The following is a 27,485-nucleotide window of genomic DNA, read 5'->3' as shown; positions in this document are numbered from 1 at the left end:
ATGTCACAGCTGCCTTTTGGAGCTCTAGAGCTCTCACAGAGCCAGGACTTTGAGAGTGACTTTGTGCCCAATGAAGGAGATGCCACATGTCAGGTTCACCCTGGAGCTGCTGGCCCTTCTCCCAGACTTGTGAAGAATTATGCTAAAGGTGGTATGTGAAAATGTTCTTGTATTTCTTTTTGTTGCTCTGTCAATTCACTCTGTTTAATGTATAGATGTTACGTTTCTTTGACAGGAAAGAACATATTTGTAGTTTTCAAAAATAAGTTCACAGGTCACTGGTAGTTGAAAATAATGTTGGTTTCTCCTTTCTTTGGGCTGTTTCATGTATTTTCTTGTCACTGTCCCTGGGCTGTCTTGGATTCTTGCACCTCTCTTCCTTAGTTTGTTTCCAGAGTACTCACACAATCTGATACTGAATTCTTTCCCCGTCAAAAACCTCTTCCTGTTCTTTGTTACTATCTCTGATAGTTTAAGATACATTTTTTTTTAAATATAAAGATTGTCTTCATATTTGTGTAATTTACAGACCTACACTTTCCTCTCATTGTATATTAATCCAGGTGACCCAAATAACTATTTTTTTCTCTCTCTTGCTAGAGCTGCAAGGGGACAGCACAGAACCTGTCTGCAGCACAGAGGCACATGCTGCTTTGGAAAGCCAACCACAGAAGTCTGGAAGGTAAAGCAGCCCATGTTCATTGTAGTTCTCTTGCTCTCATTCTGGAAGCTGATTTTTGTCTTTTTTACTAGATTTTTGAATGTAGCAGGGCTCAGGCTTCAAGGCAAAAAAGAAAAATGGAGGGAAAGGTGAAGCACTGGTGAGACCTTTTTGCAGCAACTAACTAAGGATTGCCTTCTCCAGGCCTAGCTGAGAGCAGAGCTGGTGTCAAACTCTTACACACAAAGTTATCAATGGGTTTATTTTTAAGGGAGAGTGCACTGGCTAATAAAATATACTATTAATTTTCTGAAGTTACTGGACTATGTTAAAAGTAATAATTCAGTTTAAGTCACAGAAGTGATTTCAAAATAACTTAATCACTGCAGCACAATCTTTGGTCTCACAGGAGAAATCTAGTGGCTAAGTGCTATCTGTTCCAGGATGCTTTTGAGTTTTTGCTGTTGTAAGCTTTATAACTTTAATAATTTTTAAACGTGAAACTTCAGTTTGCTGAAAGCTATATATCTTTTATGTCATGTAGAATGCTATTAACTCATATCATCATGTTCTTCCAGAAAATAATGTTACAAATGAGGTGAAACAAAATTCCTAGAATCCACATTGAATAGAAGTCAGTAGAACAACCTGCATTCCATTTAAGCATCATTTAGATTGGTAGGAAACTAACAAAACAATTCTGAAAGTGTCAAGGATGAACATGCTGGGTGTTTTCCCCATGGTGCACGCAAGTGAAGACTTCATCTGTGCTGATAAGAAGTTTTCTTTACAATGTTACACTATTACATGATACTTTGGATTTCTCAGCTTAGTGACTGTGTTTTGCTTTCCCAGAACTCTGCAGGAAGCAGAAGAGTGCACCAGGAAACAAATGCCTGCTTGCAACCCCACTAAAACTGGGCAATCCCTGGATTCTGATAACGAGGAGTTGGATATCTTGTCAACTCAGGAAGAGATGTTTCCTGAGAATAATGCAGCAGGTAACGATGGACAATCAGAGCCTAATTGTCTGTCCCAGAGATCATCATAAGCTTCATCCTTACTTGATCTTTTTTGGCATGTAGTGTTTTATGGTGCAGAACACTACAAGTATTTTTCATGTAATTTCTGCTCAAATTGAGAAAACTGTGGAAATGAAAGGCCACAAGCTCTTTCATGGTACTGTGAAGTATGAAGCAATGTCTAAACTTGTTAGAACAGTTACATTTAATTTCCTTTCTTTGTGTGCTCCTTGAAGAACAAACCTGAAAACCCCCCTTTTCCCCTCTTCTGAAACTGGTGCTAACAATGCTCACCTGTGGTAGTGACACAATCTAAAGTGTGAGTAAGTAGTGAAGGCAAATATTGTAGACTTTCTTATGCTGGTTAGCTTTGGCAAAACCTTTGTTCCTCTGATTTGGCTGACTGGTGGAGGGTGGGATCCTGCAATCAAAACCTTCATACCACCATTTTGGTCAGTCTTGTTCCTTATCTAGGTTATTCTTCCTTCCCTATAAGAGAAGAGGTTACATGACATAGGATCAGGAGGGAGGTCGTCGCTGTGTGCCTTGCTAGGAGCAGCTCTGTGGTTTTGGTATCCACAGCTGAAAGGCTAAGAAAGAAATACAAAGTTTCTTAACAATCTTACTAGAGAAAGGCCTAGAAAATGAAGTTTTGAAAGGCAACTTTCATAGTTTATAAAGCATGAGCTAAATTAAGTCTTACTTCATGCTTTTTGTTTAGTTTTAATTTGTGCACAACTACTGTGTCTATAGCAGTATGATCTTGTGCACAAACCGTCTGTGTCTAGAAGGTTCAACAAAACCCTCCAACTCACACCAAGTCAGTGGCTAATGTAGGTGTCTTTTTTTTTTTTGTCAGAACCTTGCCTGTACTTGCATTCCAGTACTGGGTCAAATGTGCTGATAGTGAAGCCACTGTCAATTTTTCTTTAAAAATTCCCAAGCAGGAAGACTTGTGCAGTCTGGCTTAGCCTGATAAAGATTTCTTTTATAGGTACAGACTTACCTTTTCATCTTAACTATGTTATGTTCACATTTCACATACTGAACTTTATGTGCAGTCCTTCTCCAACCGTGTGAAACAGCTTGTCCTTGGCTGCCTGAGAAGTAACTGTGCAGCAGTATGAGTGTAATTCCTCAGGATTTTCTGATCGAGTTGGTTATTGGCCAGATTTCTAATCCTACTTCCTTTTGTTCACACTTCTGCAGGGAGCAGCTGCCCCACAGCCAGGGAGGAAGATGGAGGTTCCCTGGTGTGCACCCCAGCACGCAGCCTGCAGCTCCTGCAGCTCTCTGGACAGGGGCCCCTTGCACAGGAGAGTCATGCCACGTGAGCAAAAAGTCCCTCATCTATTGCAGTAGCTTCATTGCTATTGTGTATTTCCACCACTTTATTCAAGGACTTGTGCTTGATTTTAAACCATCAGTGGTTTAATTTTGCACTATGGGAGGAGCATGGCTTGGCCATGTCATGAGCTGTTGCTGGCCACGTGGCCAGTGGCCCTTTCTGAAGTATTTTGCTAGTGAACATCTCGCACTGTCCTTTTAGGAGAAGACTCCTATTGTGACCAGCTGGAGCTACATCTGTTAAAGCATTGTCTAGAGATGTATGGTCTTCTTTTCCTTGTTTCCTTTTCTTGGTTTGCAGTGTCTCTTCAGGCCTAATTGTTCCTCCTCCCGTTGCCTTTGGATCTGATGCCCTTGTCCCCAGCAGTCCTACTGAGCAAGCAAAAGGTACAGTTTTCTGTGGAGTGCTCTGTGCTTGTGTTTCTGTCTCTTGTGGTTTAGCCTGAGCATGCGGCCTTTTCAAAACCTGCTAGAATTATATTTAAAGGGAGAAGCAGGATTGAGAACACTTCAAGGTAGATGAAGGGAGATCTGTATTTGTGACTGAGATGCTGATGTGTTGTTGATACTTCCTGCATAGCTGTCATAAGAAATTCAGTCCTGTTGGCCAGCTCCTCTTGGCTTGAAAGATGGGAAGTGCTTTGCATGGGATACAGATGGCTGCTTGCAATTGTTCTCCTTTCTTAGGGACAAGCCATTCTTGCTACAGGCAGATATCTGTAAGGCAATAAAAAGTACAGAGGAGGACAGCATCATAACAGTTATTTTACCTTAACTTGGGTGACTTGCACGATATTTTTAAAAGCTTGTGTGTATTTTATGTATGTTCTAGAATTCCAGAATCCCTAAAAACAGGGATTGTTCTGGAGGATACCTTGGGTCTCAGACATTTTCTCTGAGCACCTGTGCACCATCAGGGATAAGATATCCATCCAAGCAAGACTTCTAGTATGATACTAAAACAGCATTCCTTTCTGTGAGATTCCTGTTAGGAAGCGTGAGACTCTTTTAGAATAGATAATTTGTTAGCCAGGGTCTGAATTTGGTTGCATTTTAATAAAGATAGCAAAAGGAAAAAAACCTCTTGGAGAAATGCTTTTCATAAATTTCAGATACCCTTTTCTAACTGTAGAAGTTCTAGACCTGTAGCAAAATAGTTACATGTTTACAAAATGCTTTGTCCCCTGCTTTTAATATTCTGTTAAAAACAAGTATTTTAATAGAATATTGGAAACTTTAGCTACAACACAAGAATGTGCTAGTAACGTGTTTTCTGCTCTTTCAAACCAGATGAACAGGTGGATGTATCTATGACTGCAGAAGGTGGAGAGCTGATCCAGAAGCAGAGAGGAGGTAGCCCAGTGGAGATGGCCATCCCATGTATCCCACCAGGACCACTTGTCCTGCCACAGGCTTCAACTCCAGTGTCCCAGCATGCTCCAGACTTCTTTCCTGGATCTTTACCTATACCATCACAACCAGAATTCTCTCATGTAAGGGTTCATGTAGATATCTTTTCTGAGGTTTTTATATATCTGTTACAGAAAATATGTTTGTGCTTCCCTACTGAGCTGGTTTGCATGGGTGCTTCCCTCTTCCCAGTAGTCAGAGTTATATCGACTATTCTGTGTGGCAGTTTATCCTAGAGAGCAAATGCAGAACAGCTTCGGAGGGCATAGTGAGTTACTGAGTGTAGAATTTTTGTCTTTTAGTCTATGCTAGAAAGTTTATTGTGCTTTTTATTTTCTTTATCTCTTTGAAATACTGCTGCTTTCTGATGCTGAGCTGGGCATCCTGCATCTCAGACTGCATCATAAATTAGACTTCTGTTGGGATAGACCTTCACATGATTTGTCATGGAGAAAGTAAAGCTGTTTTTTAGTAAAGCATTTGTATTCTCCTACAAGGCTAGAAGTAATTTACTGCTTTTTTCAAGTTGCTTATTCTTACTAGCTGTTGTTTCCTTTGTGCTTTTTGATTCTGGAAGCTGCTACTGTTCAAAGGGATTTAACAGACAGGTGGTGGCTTTGTAGCTTGATAATACAAAATCTGTCAATTGATGACAGAAAATGAAGGTTGCATTAGGGACTTCATTAGTCAAGGCAGAGCTTCTCTGTAGCTGAAAGTGGTTTTCATGCTAATATAATAGATTCTGCCAGAGAATCTTTCCGGAACCCTTGGTTGACTAAAAATAGCTTCTGATTTGCCATACTTGACCTGCACCTCATCATTTGGTAGCGAGAGGTGTACTGAGGGCTGTGTCCAGCTTTGCCACAGAGCTACTAAAAAGTGATGGGTGGTAATAACGTTTCTCAGCCAGAACGGGGCAATTATGACTGATATAAATGGGGGGGAAAAGTGTGGAATTTGTTGTATTGGTTTTTTTAATCTGTAGTTTTGTGCTGAGCTTGCTTTGCTGCATAATCCAGTTAGTGTACTAGGTATAACAAATTGACATTCCTACTCTGGATGCCCTGTTGCTCAATGTTGCACTTTGTCATTTTAGGATATCTTTATTCCAACTCCAAGCCCAGCAAAGAAGCATGAAGGAGAAGGAAAAGCTGCTGCTTTAACCCACTCATACTTACCAGGAGATCTCTCTGGACCCACAGATGCTGTGCTGAAGATGTCTGCAGGTGACTCTGTGTCACAGCCTTCCGAGTCCTGCCAGCTGGTGCTCTCTGCCAGCGGCTGCAGCCAGCCCACAGACACAGAGCTCAGCTCAGGCTCTCCCAGCACAGCCTACCAGAGAGACACCAACCAGCCAGAGGTGGTTTCTGAGGGCAAGGCCACTGGCTTGAGCCTCTGTTCTGTGGAGAATGGTGACGTGAAACTGAGGATGGATACAGGTGATCAAGCCTCCTCTGAAAACTATGAAGAAGCAGAAAAGGAGGATTTACAGACTGCAGGAAAGCCTGTCGTGCAGTTAGTTAGTGCAGACGTATCAGGAGATGGGTTAACAGCCTCTGCAGCTGATCAGGAGATGGAGTGTGTTTCTGGAAGTCAGGCTGCTGCAGATCAGTCTGGTCTGCCTGAGATTTTGTCAAGCACTCAGGGTAGAGAAGCACCGTCTGAGGATAATCCATTAGCAGAGGCAGCTGAACATGAGGCCATTCCTGAGACTCAGTGTGAAGAACAAGAAGAAAAACTGCAAGTAAAAGAGAAGGAAATAAATGAAGATGGGTCCCCTGTTAATATAACACTTTCTCAGAGATTTATTCTTGAAAGGGAAGAACAGTGTCATGAAGATATGGAAGTGGAATTTGCTGATGATTCTTGTAAAAATAGCAAAACATTGTCTGATCAGGCTGAAGAATTAGAAAAGATTGAACCAGAAAGCTGGGGAAAAGAAACTTCAAAAGGTTGTACTTTTGGCACCACCGAGGCAAAGAGCACGGATAAACTGTCCTTTAAGGCTGCTTCAGAAAACATGCCAAAGCACAATAAAGTTTTGTATGAGCCTTCTGCAGGGGAGTTACTAGGACAGAACAACAATTCCTTTCCTAAGTTAAAGAGTGATGCTCCATCAAAAGTAGTGTTGTGTGCCAAAGAAGATCCTGGCTGTTCAGAATCAGCACAGATAACAATAACAGATCATCAGCCGCCACCTCCAGACACAGGGGTTGACATGCTGGTGACTCAGCAGGAGAAACAGGTGCCAAAGAACACAGAGGATACTGTCACAGGAAGGAGTCGGGAGCAAGAAGAGGAGATGCAGCCACAGGAGAAGGGAACTGCTAAATCCCCCAGTCCTTTCAGTGGTAAGTGACTGTAGGTTAGTAGCTCACTGGTGTGTATTTGGAAGTGTCAAGGTCAGCTGTGAAGAGTCCTCAGTGTTCTCAAGGAGCATTGATCTTGGGTGCATGTTGAGCAGAGTCTCCTCAGAGCAGCACTGCAGGTGACTGGGTTACAGGCATAACGTGCCTTTACTTTTTTCCCCTTTGTCACACTACTGCAGGCAAGAGTGATAAGGTAATTCTTGTTCCTAACACTCTTGGTGTTTTATGGCAGAAGGACAGAGCAACTTCGGAAACTCAGAATGTTGTCACCTTGGCAATGCTTGGGGTTTTTGTCACTTTTTTTTTTTCCCCCAGAAGCAGCATTGTTTCCTTGAAGGGAGGAAGGTGGGTGGGTGGTTGTTCTTTGCCTCTTCTAGGTCTCCTTACTCTGGTTTGCATGGGTGCTTCCCTCTTCCCAGTAGTCAGAGTTATATCGACTATTCTGTGTGGCAGTTTATCCTAGAGAGCAAATGCAGAACAGCTTCGGAGGGCATAGTGAGTTACTGAGTGTAGAATTTTTGTCTTTTAGTCTATGCTAGAAAGTTTATTGTGCTTTTTATTTTCTTTATCTCTTTGAAATACTGCTGCTTTCTGATGCTGAGCTGGGCATCCTGCATCTCAGACTGCATCATAAATTAGACTTCTGTTGGGATAGACCTTCACATGATTTGTCATGGAGAAAGTAAAGCTGTTTTTTAGTAAAGCATTTGTATTCTCCTACAAGGCTAGAAGTAATTTACTGCTTTTTTCAAGTTGCTTATTCTTACTAGCTGTTGTTTCCTTTGTGCTTTTTGATTCTGGAAGCTGCTACTGTTCAAAGGGATTTAACAGACAGGTGGTGGCTTTGTAGCTTGATAATACAAAATCTGTCAATTGATGACAGAAAATGAAGGTTGCATTAGGGACTTCATTAGTCAAGGCAGAGCTTCTCTGTAGCTGAAAGTGGTTTTCATGCTAATATAATAGATTCTGCCAGAGAATCTTTCCGGAACCCTTGGTTGACTAAAAATAGCTTCTGATTTGCCATACTTGACCTGCACCTCATCATTTGGTAGCGAGAGGTGTACTGAGGGCTGTGTCCAGCTTTGCCACAGAGCTACTAAAAAGTGATGGGTGGTAATAACGTTTCTCAGCCAGAACGGGGCAATTATGACTGATATAAATGGGGGGGAAAAGTGTGGAATTTGTTGTATTGGTTTTTTTAATCTGTAGTTTTGTGCTGAGCTTGCTCTGCTGCATAATCCAGTTAGTGTTCTAGGTATAACAAATTGACATTCCTACTCTGGATGCCCTGTTGCTCAATGTTGCACTTTGTCATTTTAGGATATCTTTATTCCAACTCCAAGCCCAGCAAAGAAGCATGAAGGAGAAGGAAAAGCTGCTGCTTTAACCCATTCATACTTACCAGGAGATCTCTCTGGACCCACAGATGCTGTGCTGAAGATGTCTGCAGGTGACTCTGTGTCACAGCCTTCCGAGTCCTGCCAGCTGGTGCTCTCTGCCAGCGGCTGCAGCCAGCCCACAGACACAGAGCTCAGCTCAGGCTCTCCCAGCACAGCCTACCAGAGAGACACCAACCAGCCAGAGGTGGTTTCTGAGGGCAAGGCCACTGGCTTGAGCCTCTGTTCTGTGGAGAATGGTGACGTGAAACTGAGGATGGATACAGGTGATCAAGCCTCCTCTGAAAACTATGAAGAAGCAGAAAAGGAGGATTTACAGACTGCAGGAAAGCCTGTCGTGCAGTTAGTTAGTGCAGACGTATCAGGAGATGGGTTAACAGCCTCTGCAGCTGATCAGGAGATGGAGTGTGTTTCTGGAAGTCAGGCTGCTGCAGATCAGTCTGGTCTGCCTGAGATTTTGTCAAGCACTCAGGGTAGAGAAGCACTGCCTGAGGATAATCCATTAGCAGAGGCAGCTGAACATGAGGCCATTCCTGAGACTCAGTGTGAAGAACAAGAAGAAAAACTGCAAGTAAAAGAGAAGGAAATAAATGAAGATGGGTCCCCTGTTAATATAACACTTTCTCAGAGATTTATTCTTGAAAGGGAAGAACAGTGTCATGAAGATATGGAAGTGGAATTTGCTGATGATTCTTGTAAAAATAGCAAAACATTGTCTGATCAGGCTGAAGAATTAGAAAAGATTGAACCAGAAAGCTGGGGAAAAGAAACTTCAAAAGGTTGTACTTTTGGCACCACCGAGGCAAAGAGCACGGATAAACTGTCCTTTAAGGCTGCTTCAGAAAACATGCCAAAGCACAATAAAGTTTTGTATGAGCCTTCTGCAGGGGAGTTACTAGGACAGAACAACAATTCCTTTCCTAAGTTAAAGAGTGATGCTCCATCAAAAGTAGTGTTGTGTGCCAAAGAAGATCCTGGCTGTTCAGAATCAGCACAGATAACAATAACAGATCATCAGCCGCCACCTCCAGACACAGGGGTTGACATGCTGGTGACTCAGCAGGAGAAACAGGTGCCAAAGAACACAGAGGATACTGTCACAGGAAGGAGTCGGGAGCAAGAAGAGGAGATGCAGCCACAGGAGAAGGGAACTGCTAAATCCCCCAGTCCTTTCAGTGGTAAGTGACTGTAGGTTAGTAGCTCACTGGTGTGTATTTGGAAGTGTCAAGGTCAGCTGTGAAGAGTCCTCAGTGTTCTCAAGGAGCATTGATCTTGGGTGCATGTTGAGCAGAGTCTCCTCAGAGCAGCACTGCAGGTGACTGGGTTACAGGCATAACGTGCCTTTACTTTTTTCCCCTTTGTCACACTACTGCAGGCAAGAGTGATAAGGTAATTCTTGTTCCTAACACTCTTGGTGTTTTATGGCAGAAGGACAGAGCAACTTCGGAAACTCAGAATGTTGTCACCTTGGCAATGCTTGGGGTTTTTGTCACTTTTTTTTTTTTCCCCAGAAGCAGCAATCGTGTCCTTGAAGGGAGAAGGGTGTGTGGTAGTTTGTACTTTGCCTCTTCTAGGTCTCCTTACTGTTTTTTCCTTTTTTCATTCTCAGAGCATTGTCTTTGTGGAGTTGTATATGGCAGCTTTGAGCTAGAAACAAATAGAACAAATTTATCTTGAGATTATTTTCAGGTAGAGTGGCTTTTCACTCACTCCTGAGCTGTGGCTAGGCAGGTATTGTCATCACACATTGAAATCCCTTGTGCTGGTGTGTAGTCACACAGAGTATGGGATGCTATTCCTGAATTTTTGTGCAGCTTTTGTCTCTTACTTTACTTCATTTTAAAACAAGAGTTCTGTACTCCTCAAATGAGAAAGTAATAAAAACCAAAGACGTGCTAGAGTAATCGTCCATTAAACTGCAGGATCACAGAGTGAGTTTTCCCTCTCTTATGATGACAGTAGGTGACTTCTGTTGTTCTGAAGTTGGTAATTTTGAAAGCTGAGGATCTGAAAACATCATTTGTCAGTAAGTGATGGTAGTCTTCACATCTCTTGAGCAGGGAGATTTATTATTTAAGTCTTTTTGCAGATTTGCCAGGTAGTTCATGCTGTGTGGATTGTCTGTCATTGTCGGTTCAGTGGAAGGTCACTAGGCCTGTGAAATGCTGGTAGAATTGAATGACCTGTCTAGTGGGAAGGTATTTGTGAACTGCCTGGTAGGTTCAAATTGGCCAGTCTGTGACTTTGTTTTGCAGAAGGTATAAAGCTGTGGGATAGACAGAATTTCTCTAATGCTCAAAGGTCATGGTATTGGTAGATAGCCCTGCAGTCTGTTCTGCAGAGCTTTATTCAAGCAATAATGTTTTCTGTTTTTTCCTGTTGAGTAATTAGAGTAAGATATACTGCTTTAAAAACATTTCCTAATGCTCAGTTTTCTTTTTGCCTTTACACACTCAGTTGATGTCTGAATAATTTCCTGTTCTTTGTCACTGAGGGACATCTCTTCTTCAGTTTATATTTTGCTTTTTTTTGAGAGCTGTATGATTCTTCAAAAAGTCTTCAAAACTTCTATGATTAGTCTTAGGAGTCCAGTTACTGTTTTCTGAGCTGCTTGTTTAATTTTTCCAGCTATGAACTGATCCTTACTGCCGTTTATGGCAGCTTTGGCTGTTTCTTCCTGAAAGCCTTTTGAGCTTGTTCTTATGTAGTTCCCTCCCCTTTTCTTCAGTTCTTGTGACCTTGAACCGTGCTGACTTATGGAACATGTGATCTGCTTTGGAAAGGTCAAAATGGCAGATTGCAAAAAGAAGCAAGAAGAAGAGCTTTCTTCTTTGTGTCTGAACAGAAGTAGGTGAGATGTCTTTGAAGTGCTAGATGGAAACTTGGATGGAAAGGGATTAAATGTAATACTTCTGTGTGGTTTTAATACCAAGTTTGCTGACAAGTTTGAGAAAGATCCATTTAATAGTCTGGAACTGGCTAGTGAGAAGAAACTGGAGATACTGAAAAACAGGATGAAGGTAGTATCTTACACTGCAAGATAAGAGTGACAGGTAAATATTGATACCTGTAAAAGTTAGATTGCAGTAGTGTGTGGAAAAGAGATTGGAATGCTTATGCAGGTCATCAGTTTTGTAGAGATTTCCAGCTAAAGATAATCACAGTGCTCAAACTAGACTTTGCTGTAAGCATCTATTGACCTATTTTCAAACAAAATAAAGCTCAGATTATTTTCAAGGAGTTTGGATCCTTGTGGCTGCAGCTTTTTAACATCACTGACATCTGAGAGCAACTTCTGCTGTGGTTACTTCATTTTGAGCTAAGTATGTTTTTATCATATAAAAATTCCCATGTTTTAGGGGTTCTGATATCTTCTTTGTTTGGATTTTAAAGATCCACTTTCCCAGTGATGTAGTGATACTAATGAATATGTATTTGTTGAGCACTGCTTAATATTCCAGCTATCATAGCAATTTAATTAGTGTAGCTTTTGCACCATTTCTTCTGATTGTGGTTGGACCACTCAGGTGTTGACGAGCTTTTTTGGTTTTGCATTCTTTAACATCCTGTAACTAGTGACCATCGCTTTGTTTCAGAATGTTACAGCAAGCTGCTTTCTTGTTGAGTGTGAAAGTTGAGTGTTTCAGTTGGCCAGAAATGCAATGATTTTTTTAATTTAGTGCATGCTCTGACACTTAAGCAGTACCAGTATTGCTTATTACACACTGGAGACAATTTGATGGGTTGTTTTGTCAATCAAGACTGCGGTGTCATCATTTTCAGGTTTGAGTTCTTAATTTGTGGTATTTAGATGTGTCCTAGCAACATTTTATGCAAAGTTTGGAGGCTGCCTCTCTAATAATATTTAGGGAGAGGTTTGAGTATTGTTTGTAAGGGTACAATTGAATCAGGCTGTATTTTTCAAATAAAATAAAAAAAGCTTCAATGACAAATTGTGGAGACTGCACCCAAAATCTGAACCAACAGGGTCTGAGATGTAAGAAGCTCTTATTATTAGTCTGCCAGGTGTGGGTTTGTAGGCTGGAAGGGATTGTGGTAGCTAAATGCATCAGGAATGAGTGGAGTTTCAGACTTCAGTCTTGAAATGAAACACTTTAAAAATGGAAATCTGCTGTAGGACGTGGTCTGAGAGGTACTCATGAGCTGTTTGTGAGGAACAGTCATTTTCATGTGTTGTGTGCCAAGCAGTGTCAGTACCACTGCACAGTGAAATACCTGCCAGGGGAGTCCTTGCGTTCTTCTCAAGACTGTTGTGGTCGTTGAGCTGTACTTTTCAGACTTGTGACAGCCAACCAGGTGGTGGTCTTCAAGTGGACAATAGGTGGCTTTTCCCTGGGTGGGTTTTCTTCTGTGAGGGAATATGTTTGTTGTGTATTTATGGCTTCATTTACCACAAGGCAGTTGTGTAAATAATATGTCAGCATCTTGTGTACCTGGTTAGGGGTGGGGGGGGTTGGAGAGGAAGGGTTATTCTGTTGGTGTCATTAAATACTTCTATGCAATTTGGCAAGAATGCAACCTGCAAATTACTGATACATGATGCTGAAGATGTGCAAATAAATGGCATGGGGTGAGGTGAAAAGAGAGCATTTTACTAGCTTTCTAAGTATTTTATTTGTTAAATCCTGCAAGATCCACACGTCCACCAAGGTGTGGTCTCCCTGATGGATGGGCTGCCTCAGCCAGTGACCCTGCAGGCCCTTTGTGTTGTGGGGACTGCACAAGAAAGGGCAGGAGTATTGGAGAGGATGGGGCCAGCCATTCTGGTGGCAGCCTGCAGCTAGTTAGGAAACTGCAGAATCTGTTATTTCTCTTAAAGCTTACCTTCCAGGCAGGTTTCTCTTGGCATTGACTAACCCTTAATTGACTGCTACTAATTGTTCAGGCTCATAGGTGGCTGTCTGAAGTGTGTCTGCTGGCCTTTCATTCAAGGCTGTTTGATGATTCAAGGCATCATTCTGGTTAAGTTTCAGGTTATTAATTCAGGCAACACGTAGCTCTGCCAATTCACTTCTGTCCTGACCTCCATTTCTGTTTCTGGCTTCATCTGCCTTTTCTGTGGAAGATCCTGAGCATCTCTGAAGCAAAGCTGCACTCTGCTTAAGTTCTGTTTGTGACAGGATATTTGGTCTCACTTGAGCATGTCTGCATCAGGTTGACAGGAGCCCAGATTTTCACCTAGAGAGATTTTCCACACAACGTGTGAGGAAGATCAGTTAGAGCAGCTGTCCTGAGACCAGTAGCTGGTCAAGGGAGTTTATGTACAGGACAGCAGCAGGGTTGTGCTTTTCCCCATTTCCTCAGCACAGTGAACCTGATATTTGAACCAAAGTAGTCCCCTGAAATGACTAATCCTGGCACTCTGTCTTTTAGGAACCCCGTTTCACTTCAGTTTGCCCAAGGAGGGTGATGCCATTCAGGCCTTGACCAGCATAACCCCACCTCTCAGTGGCCAGCTGAAAATGGGGCCCAGGAGACACAGCACACCCATTGGTGAGTTGGACCTGAAGGGCTCTGTTCCACAGTGAGCACCTTCTGGGAAGTTTTTGATTCTTGATGGAGGCTCTGATAGGTTAACTCAAACCTATCTTGGCAAAAAACATTGCTGAAAGGTGGGGAGGGCTCATCCCTTCTCCACACTTGAACTTTTATGTTGTCTCCTCAGTCCCTAACGAGGGTGTTTGCTGCCTGAGCACGGGGAGTGTATGGAATATGTCTTCCTTGCACTCACTGTGTTCCCACATACAGCTCCATTAAAGAATGCAAAAGACCACTCTGAGTAGTGGAAAAGCTTAGACTAAAACAAGATTGTTCCCAGGATTCATCATCTTTTTTTAGCAGGACTTTAGCAGAACTCTGCTAGGTTCACAGAACAGCACCCTGCATTTGCTGGATGGATGTATTTCTGCTTGGGGAGTAGTGAAGTGTTGTGTTGCAAGCTAAGCCTGGTGCCTGTGCTACAGAACCTTCATGCTCCAGAGCTCTAGACAGGACTTTGCTGCCCTGTTGCTGATAGTATGTGCAGTGAGGCACCTGCAGAGCAGAACTGGGACCTGAGCCCCCACATTGTGAGTGACTCTAGCTACTTTTACATGTTTTTGTTGTGTTTTTTTTTGTTTTCCTGTTTTCAGTGGATGACAGTTGCCCAGACAACACTATAGCAACTAGTGATGTCACAGCAGAGGGCCTGATGAGGACCAACAATGTCACTGTGGAAAGTGCAATGGCATCAGCAGATGTGTCAGAAGTGTGTGAGAAGGGAGATTCTCCTGAGGTTCCTGAGGCTGAGGCAAAACTCTCCCCACGAATGAACCTTGTTCCCCCTGTGAAAGATGGGAGTGAGGAGTCGCTGCCCTTCAGCTTGGAAAGTAAGAGGGTGAACTGTGGAACAGACAGGTCCTATTAGATCTCAGCCCTAAATCAAAACCTCCTTGTGGCATTCCCCAGGAAAGTCTTGTGCCATTCCCTGAGACAGTCTCTGAGTCTCTGTAATTTTTCTCATTTTCTTTTTGGGCAGTGTCACTTAAATTTGTTTATCTGTTTCTGCAATGCTCTAAGCAAGGATGGAGTGAGAGGAGAGGCCTCTGTTGTGAGGAAAGGTATTTCCAGCAGACTAAAAATTGTGATGTATAGTGGCAATGTCACAGGACAGGAGCTGGAGTTTGATTATATTGGGAGGGAAAAGATTCTGGAAGTATAATCTGGACAAAAAAATTGACAGCTTGTTAATCACAACAATGACATTCAGTCTAACAGTCTAAAACTTGTAGACACTCCGGTCTGTGATGAGAAGGTGGGTGGGGAGCACTGGGCACCCTTTGTCCAGCGTTACTCAACCTCTCTGCTGAGTGTGGGGGGGCTTGGAAGGGGCAGGAGAGTCTGTTCAAGTGACACTGAAGTCATGCTTCTCTTCCCTCTCTTTTCAGAGCCTACAGCCAGTGATAGGGAAGATGGATCTGCTGCTGCTGCCAGGTAACTGGTCTTGTTGCTGCACAGAGTTAATGTGAAGGTCTGGGTAGATCCTGTTTCTGCTTGTTACCAGCAGCAGCGAAAAAAAAATAAAATGAGATGCAGAAGCAGGGGATGCTTTAAGCAGTAGCCACAACATTAACTCTAGCTCTTGCAGCAGGTTTAGGTACATGGGCAAGGTAGATGCCCCACCTGCTCTTTCACTACAGTCTGCCCTATCCACCTCTGAAATCTCAAATACATGTTTTTCTGCTTTCTTTCCTTGTGCAGTTTTCTGCAAAGAATCTCTAAGGAGTTCTGAAAGGGAATTCTCATTTGATGTGAAGCATCAAAACATAACCAGGTCACTGATACACTGAAATCACCAGTTTAACATGTTGACCAAAGCATAAGTTTCTCCCTTAGTCTTTTGATTTGTATCTATCTTGCCTTGCACTTAATGCTTAGTGTTGCTTTTGGGGAATGTGGTTTGTAAGTGCTATTAAGAGTCTGAGTCAGAAGGCAACGACTTGTGGTCATCTGAGCGAAGGTTTGAAGCAGTGAGGAAGCTTTGAAAAAACCTCAGTATCTCTTGTCACAGGATTGCATGCTGGGTGGTAGTCATGCCTCAGTGCTGGGGTTGGGTGGCAGTCACTCCCCACTGGCTGAGGATGGGTTGCCTTTGTAGGTACAGTTTGAACTTGATCTCACAGGGTCTGCTTTGTGACGGTCATTCCCAATATTTTTGCAGTGTCACTAAAATCCTGAGAAGTGAGCCATAAAAGGTCTGTGTCCCATGGTGGGCACTAGAGGCAGCAAATGGTGAAAGTCCTGATGGTGCTGCAGATTTCCACACTGTTTTCTGGAATTGTTACGTTGCTCTTGACTGTGAGGGTGTCTGCAGAAAGGACAGAAGTGCTTGTGCAATTGCAGCTTGTTGTTTCCCTTTGAGACCCACCATTTCACTCATTCTGGGGCTGTGTAGGTCAACAAGTGCAATACCAGTTGTTGCTTTCCCGAGGGGCTAGAGAACTCTTGATTTGCTATAAAAGGGATTTTCTCACTCCCTGATGCTTTTTTGTTTGTTTGTTTGTTTGTTTTAAATCTGCACTGCTAGCTCCCAGAAAGCATCATCTGTGTTTAGTCGTGTCTGTGAAGTTCGTCGAGAGGATGAGGCCAGAGGTCATGGTCTTTCCACTTCTCCGTTTAGGTAACTCCTCACAGGCTTTGCCTGCCAGTCCTGGTTGGATTTATATGCACATGTGCATTTTCTACATCAAAGAAATTGCACTAAGTCATTGTCTTTTGGTGACTTAGAAGGTTGGGGACAACGGGGTAAGTATAAGTACTGTGTGTTGTATCTCACATGGTAACCAATTGTAGCTTTTGTCTGAGCAGTGCTGTCATTCCAGCTGGCTAATTTTACTGCTTGAGTAAAACCTGGGGCTTGGGAGACCTGAGGTCATTCCTACAGCTGTTTAAATACCCTTTCTTTCTCCTGTTCCAGGATCTTCTGACCTGTTGTGTTTGTTATTGTTTCTGCTGTTGTCTCCCTTCCAAGTCCATCAATTTTTGCTGTCTCTGGTTGCTTTAAAAAGGACTGTACTGCTGCATATCTTATGGTGATAAGGGTGCTGGCTGGAGGACCAGGTGTAGAAATCTGATTCTTCAGTGTTATTCTGTCTTTGGACGAGGCAGTGAGGTCTTGGTCTACAGAGAACGAGTAACCTATATTTCAAGAGCACTGAACAGTTGTACCAAAGCTGAGTGCTGAGCAGTGTACAAACAGAACAGAAGTCAATCCTCCAAGCCCTTAAGTACACAGGGGAAGCCCAATGTGGACTTCGAGGAGGGGCCAGTACACACTCCCACATGGTACTTGACAGCAGTTTTGACAGGGCATATGGATTCTAACGAAGGCATTGGACAGCACTTGTGGTTATGCTGCTGCTGCTTTCTGCTGGGTGTCATTACCAGTTCCGAACCAATGGAGTGCTGAACTAGCCTGTAGAAATTCCAGGATGGGATGAGTTTCAGGAGCGTGGTGCACAGGTGGTGCCTGACCTATGGAGGATGGATTACTTTATTAGTGTTTGGAAAAGCAAGTTCTCTGCAGGTGTCAGCCATTCTTCTTGCAACCATGTTGGAGCACTTGGGAGATGCTGAAGGGTTATTTTACAATTTTCTGCCATTTTAAGAATCAATTAAATGCCAGGGTTTTTTTAATAGTGCTTTTGTTTGAGAGGAAGCATATTGATTGTCTTGCTTTTTTAATAAATAATTTTTATCTGTATCTAACTGGTTTGCAGGGGGAATCTGTTCAGCTCTCCTGACACACAAGAAGATGCTGAATTACATAAAGATGCCAGTGTTTGGCATTACAAGCAACACAAGGCAGACAACAGTGATGACCAGGTCTTGATTCCACAGAAGATGCAGCAGGACTGCCATCAGCAACCTTCTGGTGCGGGGGATGGGGAGTCTGTGGAGGCTGGTATTGTAGACACTCAGAGAGAAGAAGGGAGAAGGGTGCAGAAGAAACCAAGTAAGACTGTGCAAATTGATGGAAGCCAAGAGAGGTGGGAATACACCAGGAATAAAGAGATTCAAACTACAGCAGACTTGCTTTTTACCCCAACAACTGTTACAACAGCAACACAAACGTCAGAAGAAATTTGCAGGCAGGTGGAGGTGGGAACCAGCATGTGTGGGCAAAGACCTGGGAGACAAGATGCACATGTCCAGACTGAGGAGAGTGGGGAGAAGCTTGTGAATGCCTCTGGAGAGGGCATGGACTCTCTGCACAGTCAGGTGGGTTGGAGTCTGTCTGTATTTAATCCTACTGCTTTAGAACACTACAGTATCCCTTCAGCCAGTAAACCCACTAACAGTTGATTATCTCTTGAAAAAAGCTAGAAGACCACTTTAAAATGTTCGTGTCACAAGCTCTCCTGTATCAACTGTGTGTAACTGCTAAGGTAGTAATACTCAGTGGGCAGCATAAGTTTGGAGAATAAATGTTTCCAGCTTTATTTTCTGGAAAAATAAGACAAGGTCTGTTTGTTTTGTCCAGGTGTAGTTAACATTGTAAAAAAAATTTACTGCTTGGTGAATGGAGATGGGAGTTGCATGGCATTTTTAAGGAAGGGTTTGATACCTTCTGTTTTGCACCAGCCAACTTCTGACAGCTTCTTCTGCCACTCCATCCAAAGTCAGTGGATAAACACGTGAGGGGAGAGCTCCTGAAAAATGTTCCAACAAGACGAATAATTCAAATTATTATTTCATAAAGTATTCCAAACTCCTGAAAAAATCACTGCTTTGCTGTTAGAGCTTGTAACAGCAAGAATACACAAACACAGGCTAGAAAAATAGTTCATCCTCTGGGAAACGGGAGGTTACCAGGGACACAAACAAGCAGTGCAATGCCGACGTGGAATGTCTGAGGGTCCACTGAATCAGTACCACGTTAAGCAAGTTGGCTGTTTCCTCCTTGTTCTGCTCTGATTTCCTTCCTCCACCTGCCAGCAAGTTGGCAAAATGTGATCAGTTCCCCCTTGTTTTGGGTCCCTTGTGCTGGTGGAAGGTTCCGTGCCCCAGGGCTTGATCATGGTATGAAGAAGCTCCTGCAGAGGAAGCTCTGCCCAGGAATTACTTGCTTTTCATTCTAGACTTGTTGGGGTTTTTTTGTGTTTTGGGTTGTTGTTTGGGTTTTTTTGTGGTTTTGTGTTTGTTTGTTTGTTTGTTTACTTTTAATTTGTCCTGTTCCTCACAGGGAGAGGAGGAGTTTAACCTGCCCCCCGCCAAGGGCCGGGTCCGGCACCGCCACACGCGGACCATCCGGGAGGTGCGCACCGTGGTCACCCGTGTGATCACAGATGTGTTCTACATCAATGGGGCAGAAGTGGAACGCAATGTAGTTGAGGTAAGGTCCTGTTCTCAGGGCTAAATGTGGTGATACCGTGGCTGAAAAATAAAATGAATTACAACGCGGGTGTGTGGTGGCTGCAGAAAATGAGCTGAGTGAACCATCAGTGCGCTGTGATGATAAACTTTTCTTCATGAGCAAACATGGACTGTTTGGTGCGTGGTGAAAGCTGTTTGTTTGTGGCTGTATTTCATGCCTGTTGTTGTATTCTGAATCTACAAACCGTCCAAAGAACTGAAGAAAAGACTTGACTATGTTCACCTAGCTGTTTAAGATTCTTGGAGTTTTGTCAGAGATTTCAGAGTGGGCAGAAATTCTGTTAGTGAACACAAAGTCACTGCTGCCTATAAAACTGAACTGTGTGAGGTAGTTTAGCCTGTTTTGCAGCTCAGTGTCATTTTTAGCTGAAGTCTTGAGTCCTGTGAACCAGATTCCATAAGAGGTCTACAAAAAGCAACTGAAAAACAAAAAATAAACAAGCCTGGTTTTAGTACACTTGTGTTGGTGTATGACTGTTCATTAATCGGAAGATCTTCAGGGAATCTCAGAAGATAGCTGACCAATGTGTAGTAATCATATCAGTCTGCTAGCAATAAGATGTTACTGCTGTTGTGCTATAAAGATAAATAGTGTAAGAGTCTTGTGCTGTTACAACGAGTAAGGATAAACTAATTCTGTGCAGGGTTTATACTTTCACATCTCATGCAACACATGAAATTGCTTATTGGAACATTAAAAAAGATAATTAAAAATGTTTCCTGAAATGTGCTTACATAGGCTTTGTGATCACAGTCACAGAAATATCTCTCTTGTATCTACCAATATGTGATATCATTGTTTGGTAGATACATATTTTAATATCCATAAAACTTTAATGGTTCCAAATGACCAGCTGTTTGAAATTTATCTTGTGGTTTTAGTACCCAAAGGTTGCTGGTGTCCCGTGTGTTTCTTGCACTCTCACACTCTTGAAGGGAGGGAATTGATCAAAGCCAAACTAGTTTCATACCAACCAAGCTCTGTCCTGTTGACCGACTTCTTAATGTGACTTTATACAGAGCAGCTACAGCCCTATAGTGAGTGACACACTCTGCCACTGGTCAGCCCAGACTCAAATCTGCCTGCCCGTCTTCAGTGTCATGAATGTGGTCTCAACTTGTCTGTGCTTTTGCCTGGTGATCAGAGAGCTTCCATCTAGCAAGACCTTTGACAAACATAATTTTTTCATTTTTTCTTTTTTTTTTCCCCTTCTTTTTTTCTCTTTTTTTTCCCCATTTCTTTTTCCCTTAAGGAAACTGAGGAGCCTGTAGTGGAGTGCCAGGAGTGTGAGACTGACACATCCTCCTCTAGAACTGCAGTGGGCTCATCACTGACCTCAGGGGATCTTGGTGATGTCAGCTCCTTCTCATCTAAGGCCTCAAGCCTCCATCGCACCTCGAGTGGAGCAAGCAGTGGTCACTCTGCCACACACAGCAGCAGCAGTTCAGGGCGAGGAACTGGAGCTGCCAAAGGAAAAGTGTGTGGGACAGAAACTGGAGAATTTGCTTTACCTGTTGGCAGAGGCATCTTAGGAAAATCAAGGTACAGTCAGCCTTGGGAAAGGAAGAACAGATTTTGTAGAAGTGAACAGCTGGCTTGGGTGGAGTAGGGTAGACTCTTAACCAGGAATTTTCTAGGAAGGATCTGGCTTGTTGAACAGAAATAAGGCAGTCTTTGCTGTCACATCTAGTGTGTTTCCTGTGAGGCAGGTACTTTGCCTCAGCTCTTGTCAGTTCAGCAGTGAGGAGCAAAGTGTCCTGACCAGCTGGGAGATCACAGAGAAGCGCAGGGTTTCTAATGAGCTGGTTTCTCCTTTCAGAATACTCAACTCCTAATTTCTCTAGCCCTAGGAAAGGAGCAAGTCAGCCAGCATCCCCGCTCAGAGTTAACCAGGCAGGAGCACTGCCATGTGAGGAGGAGGAGGATGCTCTGCCTGGCACCCGCCTGGGTGGCAGAGCACCTGGGACACCTCGTGGACGAGGAAGAAGAGGCCGCCCACCATCTCGAACAGCAGGAACAAGGTACCCTGGAAAAAGGAGACTAATGTTAATTTATTTCCAAGGAAGAGAATGGGGAGCTGGTGCCTTCAAGTGACAGAGGAAAAGGAATACTGGATGTTTCAGGAGCTAGTTCTAGATAATATCATGGAGCAGCTGCAAGCATCTTGCCCCCAAGTATTCTTTGTTGAGTAACTGTTTTTCCTGGTCCTTTTGGGAGTGCTTTTCTCTTTTTTTCCTTCTCAGACTGCTTTTTTTTTTTCTACAGAGATGTAACAGGACTGCCTGGTGTTGAGGATCTCTCAACTACAGCATCACCTGAGGAGAAATCATTTACTCGCTCAATTCGCCTGGCAGATGGAGGGGAGAAATCTGACACTTCTGGCTTCTGTGCCTTGCGCCGAAGTGACTCTCCAGAAATCCCACTGCAAGGGGTGACTGGGTCTTTGGACTGCACAGACTCATCCTCTGGGAACAGCTTTGTGGGCCTCAGGGTTGTAGCAAAGTGGTCCTCAAATGGGTACTTCTATTCCGGGATGATCACCCAGGATGTAGGGGCAGGAAAGTACAAGCTGCTCTTTGATGATGGATATGAATGTGATGTGCTAGGAAAAGATATTTTACTCTGTGATCCCATCCCACTGGAGACTGAGGTGACTGCACTATCAGAGGATGAGTACTTTAGTGCAGGTAAGACCAGTGCTCGAGCTCCATCCGTGGGTTTCCTGAGTTGCTGAATGCAATGGGAGGTGGCTGCTTGTCCAGGAGGAACAGAAGTCTGGGAATAGTTGCTTAGCAGGTGTTCCCTGCTGTCTTGCCAGGTGTGGTGAAGGGACACCGGAAGGAGTCTGGGGAGCTTTACTACTGCATTGAAAAGGAAGGCCAGAGGAAGTGGTACAAACGAATGGCTGTTATCCTGTCTCTGGATCAAGGAAATAAGCTCCGGGAGCAGTTTGGGCTGGGTCCTTATGAACCTGTCACGCCCTTGACCAAAGCAGCTGACATCAGTCTGGGTAAGGGGACATGCTGGTGAGCTGCTGGCTGGACTGTTTGTGTCTTGTGTCTTTCAGATGCTTCTAGTTCCTGAAATTAATTACCCACATTTAAACTTTTCAGGGTATTCAGCAATGCTTTTGATGCTTAATAATGGGATCTTTGAGATACTTTTCTTGTTTTGTGTCTTGCTCAGAGACTTAGTGGTATTCACTGGTTTGTGGAGAGTGGCCTGCTTGCTGTGCTCATTTACACTTGTGGATGGCTGCTATGAGACAAACTCTTCAGCAGTGCTAGGAGGAAAAGAGACAGGGTACAGGGCTTGAAAATAAAGAAACACAAGTGAGATATCTTTTTTCTTGCTCTTCTCTGTCAGAGGGTGGTAGTGTGTACCTTCTAGATACTATTGACTTTAGCCACCTCTCTACATATAGGTAGGGTGAAAGCTCATGGAGCTGGTGCCCTTGGTGCCTGATCTCTGCACACTCTTGCAGATAACCTTGTGGAGGGGAAGCGGAAGCGACGCAGTAACCTTGGTTCTCCCAGCACTTCCAGCAGCAGCACAACTCCCACTCGTAAAGGGCAGGAGAGTCCACGTGTCCCACCGGGCACACTGTCTGGGAAAAGGAAACTTGTTGCTTCTGAAGATGAGAGATCCCCAGCTAAACGTGGCCGCAAGTCAGCAACGATGAAGCCTGGTGAGGACCCTGCTTCCTGCTCTTAAACTGCCATTCAGCTCTTTCTGTAACTGATCTTTGTACTTCCCATAAGCAAAAAGCAGATGAGATTGCTTGTTTGCCCTGCAAGATTTGAGACTGATTCTCCCTGGATGCATTCAGCAGCCAAAGACATTTTTTACAGAGTCTGAGTACTTACCTGCCATCTTTTCAGTTCTGCCTTTTCCTTTCTTGTCTCTTACCTGCTTAGTCAGTTCCTTAGTCAGGGACCCTTCACAGCAATAACTTGTTTCAGGATGTTGATAGACTGACATTGTCCCATTAGTCAGTCAGGTTTTGATTTGAAGATTTTTTGCAACCAGAAGGTTAAAAGATCCCTACCTGTCCTAGTGTAATCCTGACCTAATTCTGCCTCCCCTGTCTCCACTAGTAAAATAACTGGAGTTGAACATATTGCAAATCCTACTCAGGGTCTTTGTGCTGAACCTGACTTGTGAGACTCCTGGTGCTTCTGTTTCTCTGCAGGGTCTGTGAGAGCCGGAGAGTTTGTAAGCACCTGTGAGGGTGTAGAAGCTGTAGATCCCCCAGTACTGGAGGACCATCATGGACCCTTGCCTCACAATAAGACCCTCTTTCTGGGCTATGCCTTTCTTCTCACTATGGCAACACCCAGTGACAAGATTCCCAATCACCAGAAGCCATCAGATGGTCCTGCAGGGAGCAGTGAGGAGGAAGAAGGTGAGCCAAATCTTACCTGTTGCATTTCCAAGTAGAATGCTGTAGCTCTGTGGACATAAGCAGATAGGTTATAGCCAAAAACTAATATTTCTTTTTCTGCTGTAGAATTTTTACCTGTGACTCCCTATGACAAACATTTCATAGCACAGCAGTTGCGGGCAGGAGCTGGCTACATCCTGGAAGACTTCAATGAAACCCAGGTAAGGCCTTGCTTACTTATCTAGAACAATAGTTGCAGAATAGCTGAGATTGGAATGAATTTCTATGGCTCATCTTGTCCAACGCCCCTGCTGAAAGAAGGATCAAATAGAGCAGATTGCTTAGGTCCTTGTCTGGTTAGGTTTTTAATATCCTTGAGGATAGAAACTCCACAACTTCCCTGGACAACTTCATCCTGTGTTTGACCACTCCTGATTTACAAAAAAAAAAAAAAAAAAGAAAAAAGGAATTTCTTGTATTTTGATTTGTACCTGTTGCTTCTTGTCCTTTTACTGGATAATACTGAGAAAAGTCTGGCTCCCATCTTTTGTACACCCTCCTGTCAGGCATGAATATGCAATTGATTAGATCCCCAAGCCTTCCCTTCTTGACCTTGAGCAAGTTCAGCTCTCTCAGTCTCCTCTTGCATGCCAGATGCTCCAGTGCCTGGACATCTCAGTGGCCCTGGGCTGGGCCTGCCCCAGTATCTCCAGCATGTCTGGGGTGTCTGGTGTGCTGTGGAGTCTAGGGGTGGGTGCAGTGCTCCACCAGTGGTCCCACCACACTCTGTGCCTTGGAACATGTAGGAGGAGACCTCTTCACTCACTAGATCTGTTTGGACAACTGATTTCATTTAGTGTCACCTTTACTTAAATTTAGATTTTTCATAGTTAGATTTTTCCTGAGGGTGCAGAGTCTTCTCCAGTGACTTAACTGATTCTGAAAGGAAAAGATGAATCTTCTCCTTTGAGCTGGAAGAGATAGTTATGATACAAAACCTACTAGGCAGAGTTTGCCTGTGAACTTCATCTTTTGCAATAGGTCATAATTATAGGTACACCTGATTTCAGAAGGTGTGTAACTAATTACCTTTCTCCTGTTCTCGTGTCCCTGTCTCCCTGAAGTGTAATGCAGCCTATCAGTGTCTTTTAATCGCTGACCAGCACTGTCGAACCCGGAAGTACTTGCTGTGCCTTGCCAGGGGGATCCCTTGTGTGTCTCACCTCTGGGTCCATGATAGCTGCCATGCTAACCAGCTTCAGAATTACAGGAATTACCTTTTGCCAGCTGGTTATAGCCTCCAGGAGCAAAAGCTGCTAGAATGGTAAGTGCCAAATAACTGTGATCTGAGACCACAGACCAAAGGTTTGATCAGAGAGAATTATTGTGCTTGGGAGACTCATGAATACTACAGGTACTGAAGGTGTCCCTAGTACTGCTCCCTATGCTTTCCATTCCATATAGGAGCAGCACTTCCATCTCTTTCCTTGGATTTTAGTGACCTCCAGTGCCAAGATACATTTGGATGCCATATGCACAATACAGTCTCCTGGGAAGTCAGAAAGAAGTCAGTCTCCTCATGAGGAAGACTGAATTCAGGCAAGGCTTCCCACACACTTGGCTGCCTTCTCTAGGTGCTCAGAAATGGATAAAGGAGAACAATACTACTGCAGTTTCCTTTTCTTTTGGTACATTTTGAAGCCAGCTTCTCTATTTTCTATGTTGTCTAATCCAGTAGGTCTGTTTTGAGAGACCAATTGTCAGGTCAGACTCCTTAGGCAAGGTGAGGGACAGACAAAAGCAGGTTATAAATCTCCATGGGCTTTTGTGCAGGAGAGGGATGTCTGCCTGCTTGACTCTGTCAAAACAGGCATTTTGGATATGCACAGAAAAAGTGGTTGAGGATTAAAGAGGGTCTTACCCTAGTTTTGGATTTAGGATGCTGTTGTAAACAGAGGCTGATTTGAGGAGGGGTGGTAAGAGAGCAGACCATATCTTGCATATCTTGTATGCAAGATATTCAAAGAACCAATATGAGAGCAAATTGGGTGACTAGGAGGAGATAATGGTCCTCAAATAAAGTCACAGACTATTGGATGTTCTCAGTAGTCTGCATTTCTTTTCTTTATTCTGCAGGCACCCACGAGAAAACCCATTCCATAACCTGAAGGTGCTCCTGGTGTCAGACCAGCAGCAGAACTTCCTGGATCTGTGGTCTGAAATCCTCATGACAGGGGGAGCAGCATCTGTTAAACAGCATTTCTCAAATGCTCACAACAAAGGTAATCATTGATCAGTCTCTCAGGCCCAGTAGTTGGGAATTCCATGCCACCGTGGTCTGTAGCATGGTTTAAAAGCATTTAGGATAGCTTGGAAGGTTGCCTGTAGGAACAAAGGAAGACAAAGGACAGACACTAGTTCTCTGTTTGAATGTAATCTAGAAGGCTACATCTAGAAGACCTGCCTTCCAGAGGAGGTGCTGCAGCAGTTCAGGACAGAACCTGTCAGCTTCCAGCCTGTGTTGAAAGGGACCTTTTGCAGGCCACTGAAATTGTGCTTCCTTCTCCTTCTGACTTTGGCTGGCTCTCTCTCTCCATGTGGGATGTAGGCACTGGCACTTACAGCCTGATGTCAGTAGTCACAGTTATCTAGTCCTGCCTGTCATGTTGGCTACTGGTTTTCTGCTCATTTCTATCTGGACTAGAGGGAATCTTTTATTTGCAAGGTGTAGTGTTGCTGTAGAGCATGTCAGCTTTTACAGAGAATGAGAGGACATAGAGATTCAATGGTGAAACACTGATCTGTGCAGAGAAGATCCTTTTTCTTTTTTTCACCTGACAGATGCCTGTCTTTCCTCCTGTGCAGATATTGCTTTGGGTGTTTATGACGCGGTGGTGACTGATTCTTCCTGCCCAGCTGGTGTCTTGAAGTGTGCAGAAGCTTTACGGCTGCCTGTTGTCTCACAGGAGTGGGTGATCCAGAGCCTGATTGCTGGGGAGAGAGTAGGATACAACAAGCATCCCAAATACAAACATGACTACATCCCCCACTGAACTCAAACTTTGCCCTGCTGTTGTGCAGACTGTGTTTTAATCAGGTTTTAAATGTTTGTGTAACTGGACAGTGTGCATGGATTACTGTATATAGTTTTATCTGCTAGACTTTTATGATGAAATAAATGTTCAATCTCTTGTGGTAGCTGCTGGGACTCCTCATTAATCTAAACATATTCCAGGGCTGTGCCTCTAGAGGCAGGCAGGGAGAGAACAATGCTTATGTTTCTCTGAGGTGAACAGCACTAATATGCTTTCAGTGAAGGCTGATCTCAACATAAAGTCCTTTATAAAGGAAGGGAAAGGTGTTCTCAATTGGCACCCTGGATTTACAGAAGTGAGCTGTGACCAAGTTCAGGGCAGCAGCAGCACTTTGGTTTGTTGGAAGAACAGCACATGTACTGCAGCTTAGTGTTGTTATTTTCCATTAATTTCATAAAGATGTTGCTGAAGTGAGTGGTAAAGGATCTCTGAGACAAAAGTGGTTTTTTGTGTTGGCTACCTCTTTTTTTCCTATTGTGACTGTATACGTATCAACCTGCCTTAGTGCAGACTGGCACGTCCTAAGTAGAGATGTAGCCACAAGGACCTAGGACAACTGAACTGTGTAAGTGCTGTGTATCTGTGCTTATATGGTAGTGGGGCAAATCTTCTGACTTAATGCTTCTCAACTGCTGTGTTCACAGCCAGGCACTTTATCTTAAGTGGTTAACTGGCACCAAGGCAAAAGCCAGGTTTAGCAGCTCCTCACTTGACAATGCTACAGGCTGGAGGTATATCCAGGCCTCCATCCAGCCTCGTGAAGTTCACTTCAAAAGTGGAAGTTTATCTTGAAGTGTATTTTCCCCCCCTCTCATTTCCTAGCTCAGTCACCTGACTGTGTTGGTCTGTAAATCCCACGTG

The 27,485-nt window shown here is 43.7% G+C and overlaps 1 protein-coding gene across 1 annotated transcript; it reads left to right on the top strand.

Moving 5' to 3' along the window:
* On the top strand, positions 1-26,726 carry TP53BP1 (tumor protein p53 binding protein 1). The gene is made up of 22 exons (XM_009994285.1): positions 1-151; positions 601-682; positions 1,517-1,662; positions 2,893-3,013; positions 3,332-3,417; positions 4,321-4,523; positions 5,537-6,791; positions 13,604-13,723; positions 15,157-15,202; positions 16,296-16,388; positions 17,488-17,989; positions 18,954-19,103; positions 20,398-20,687; positions 20,990-21,166; positions 21,411-21,832; positions 21,964-22,155; positions 22,630-22,833; positions 23,338-23,550; positions 23,656-23,750; positions 24,654-24,853; positions 25,666-25,811; positions 26,395-26,726. The coding sequence occupies exons 1-22, from the start codon at positions 1-3 to the stop codon at positions 26,580-26,582; spliced, it is 5,082 nt and encodes a 1,693-aa protein (XP_009992587.1). The 3' UTR covers positions 26,583-26,726.
* Positions 26,727-27,485: the final 759 nt, after the last annotated feature.

The sequence above is a fragment of the Chaetura pelagica genome, unplaced genomic scaffold (genome assembly GCF_000747805.2).
Source record: "Chaetura pelagica isolate M959 unplaced genomic scaffold, ChaPel_1.0 scaffold233, whole genome shotgun sequence".
NCBI lineage: Eukaryota > Metazoa > Chordata > Aves > Apodiformes > Apodidae > Chaetura > Chaetura pelagica.
This window is presented reverse-complemented; position numbering and strand designations above follow the sequence as displayed.

Bases quoted from the DNA above. Each gene is read 5' to 3' on its own strand.
- TP53BP1 (XM_009994285.1), top strand. From the start codon at position 1: ATGTCACAGCTGCCTTTTGGAGCTCTAGAGCTCTCACAGAGCCAGGAC. The intron at 1,663-2,892 runs GTAACGATGGAC...ACACTTCTGCAG, and splicing joins TCCTGAGAATAATGCAGCAG to GGAGCAGCTGCCCCACAGCC. The intron at 21,167-21,410 runs GTACCCTGGAAA...TTTTTTCTACAG, and splicing joins TCTCGAACAGCAGGAACAAG to AGATGTAACAGGACTGCCTG.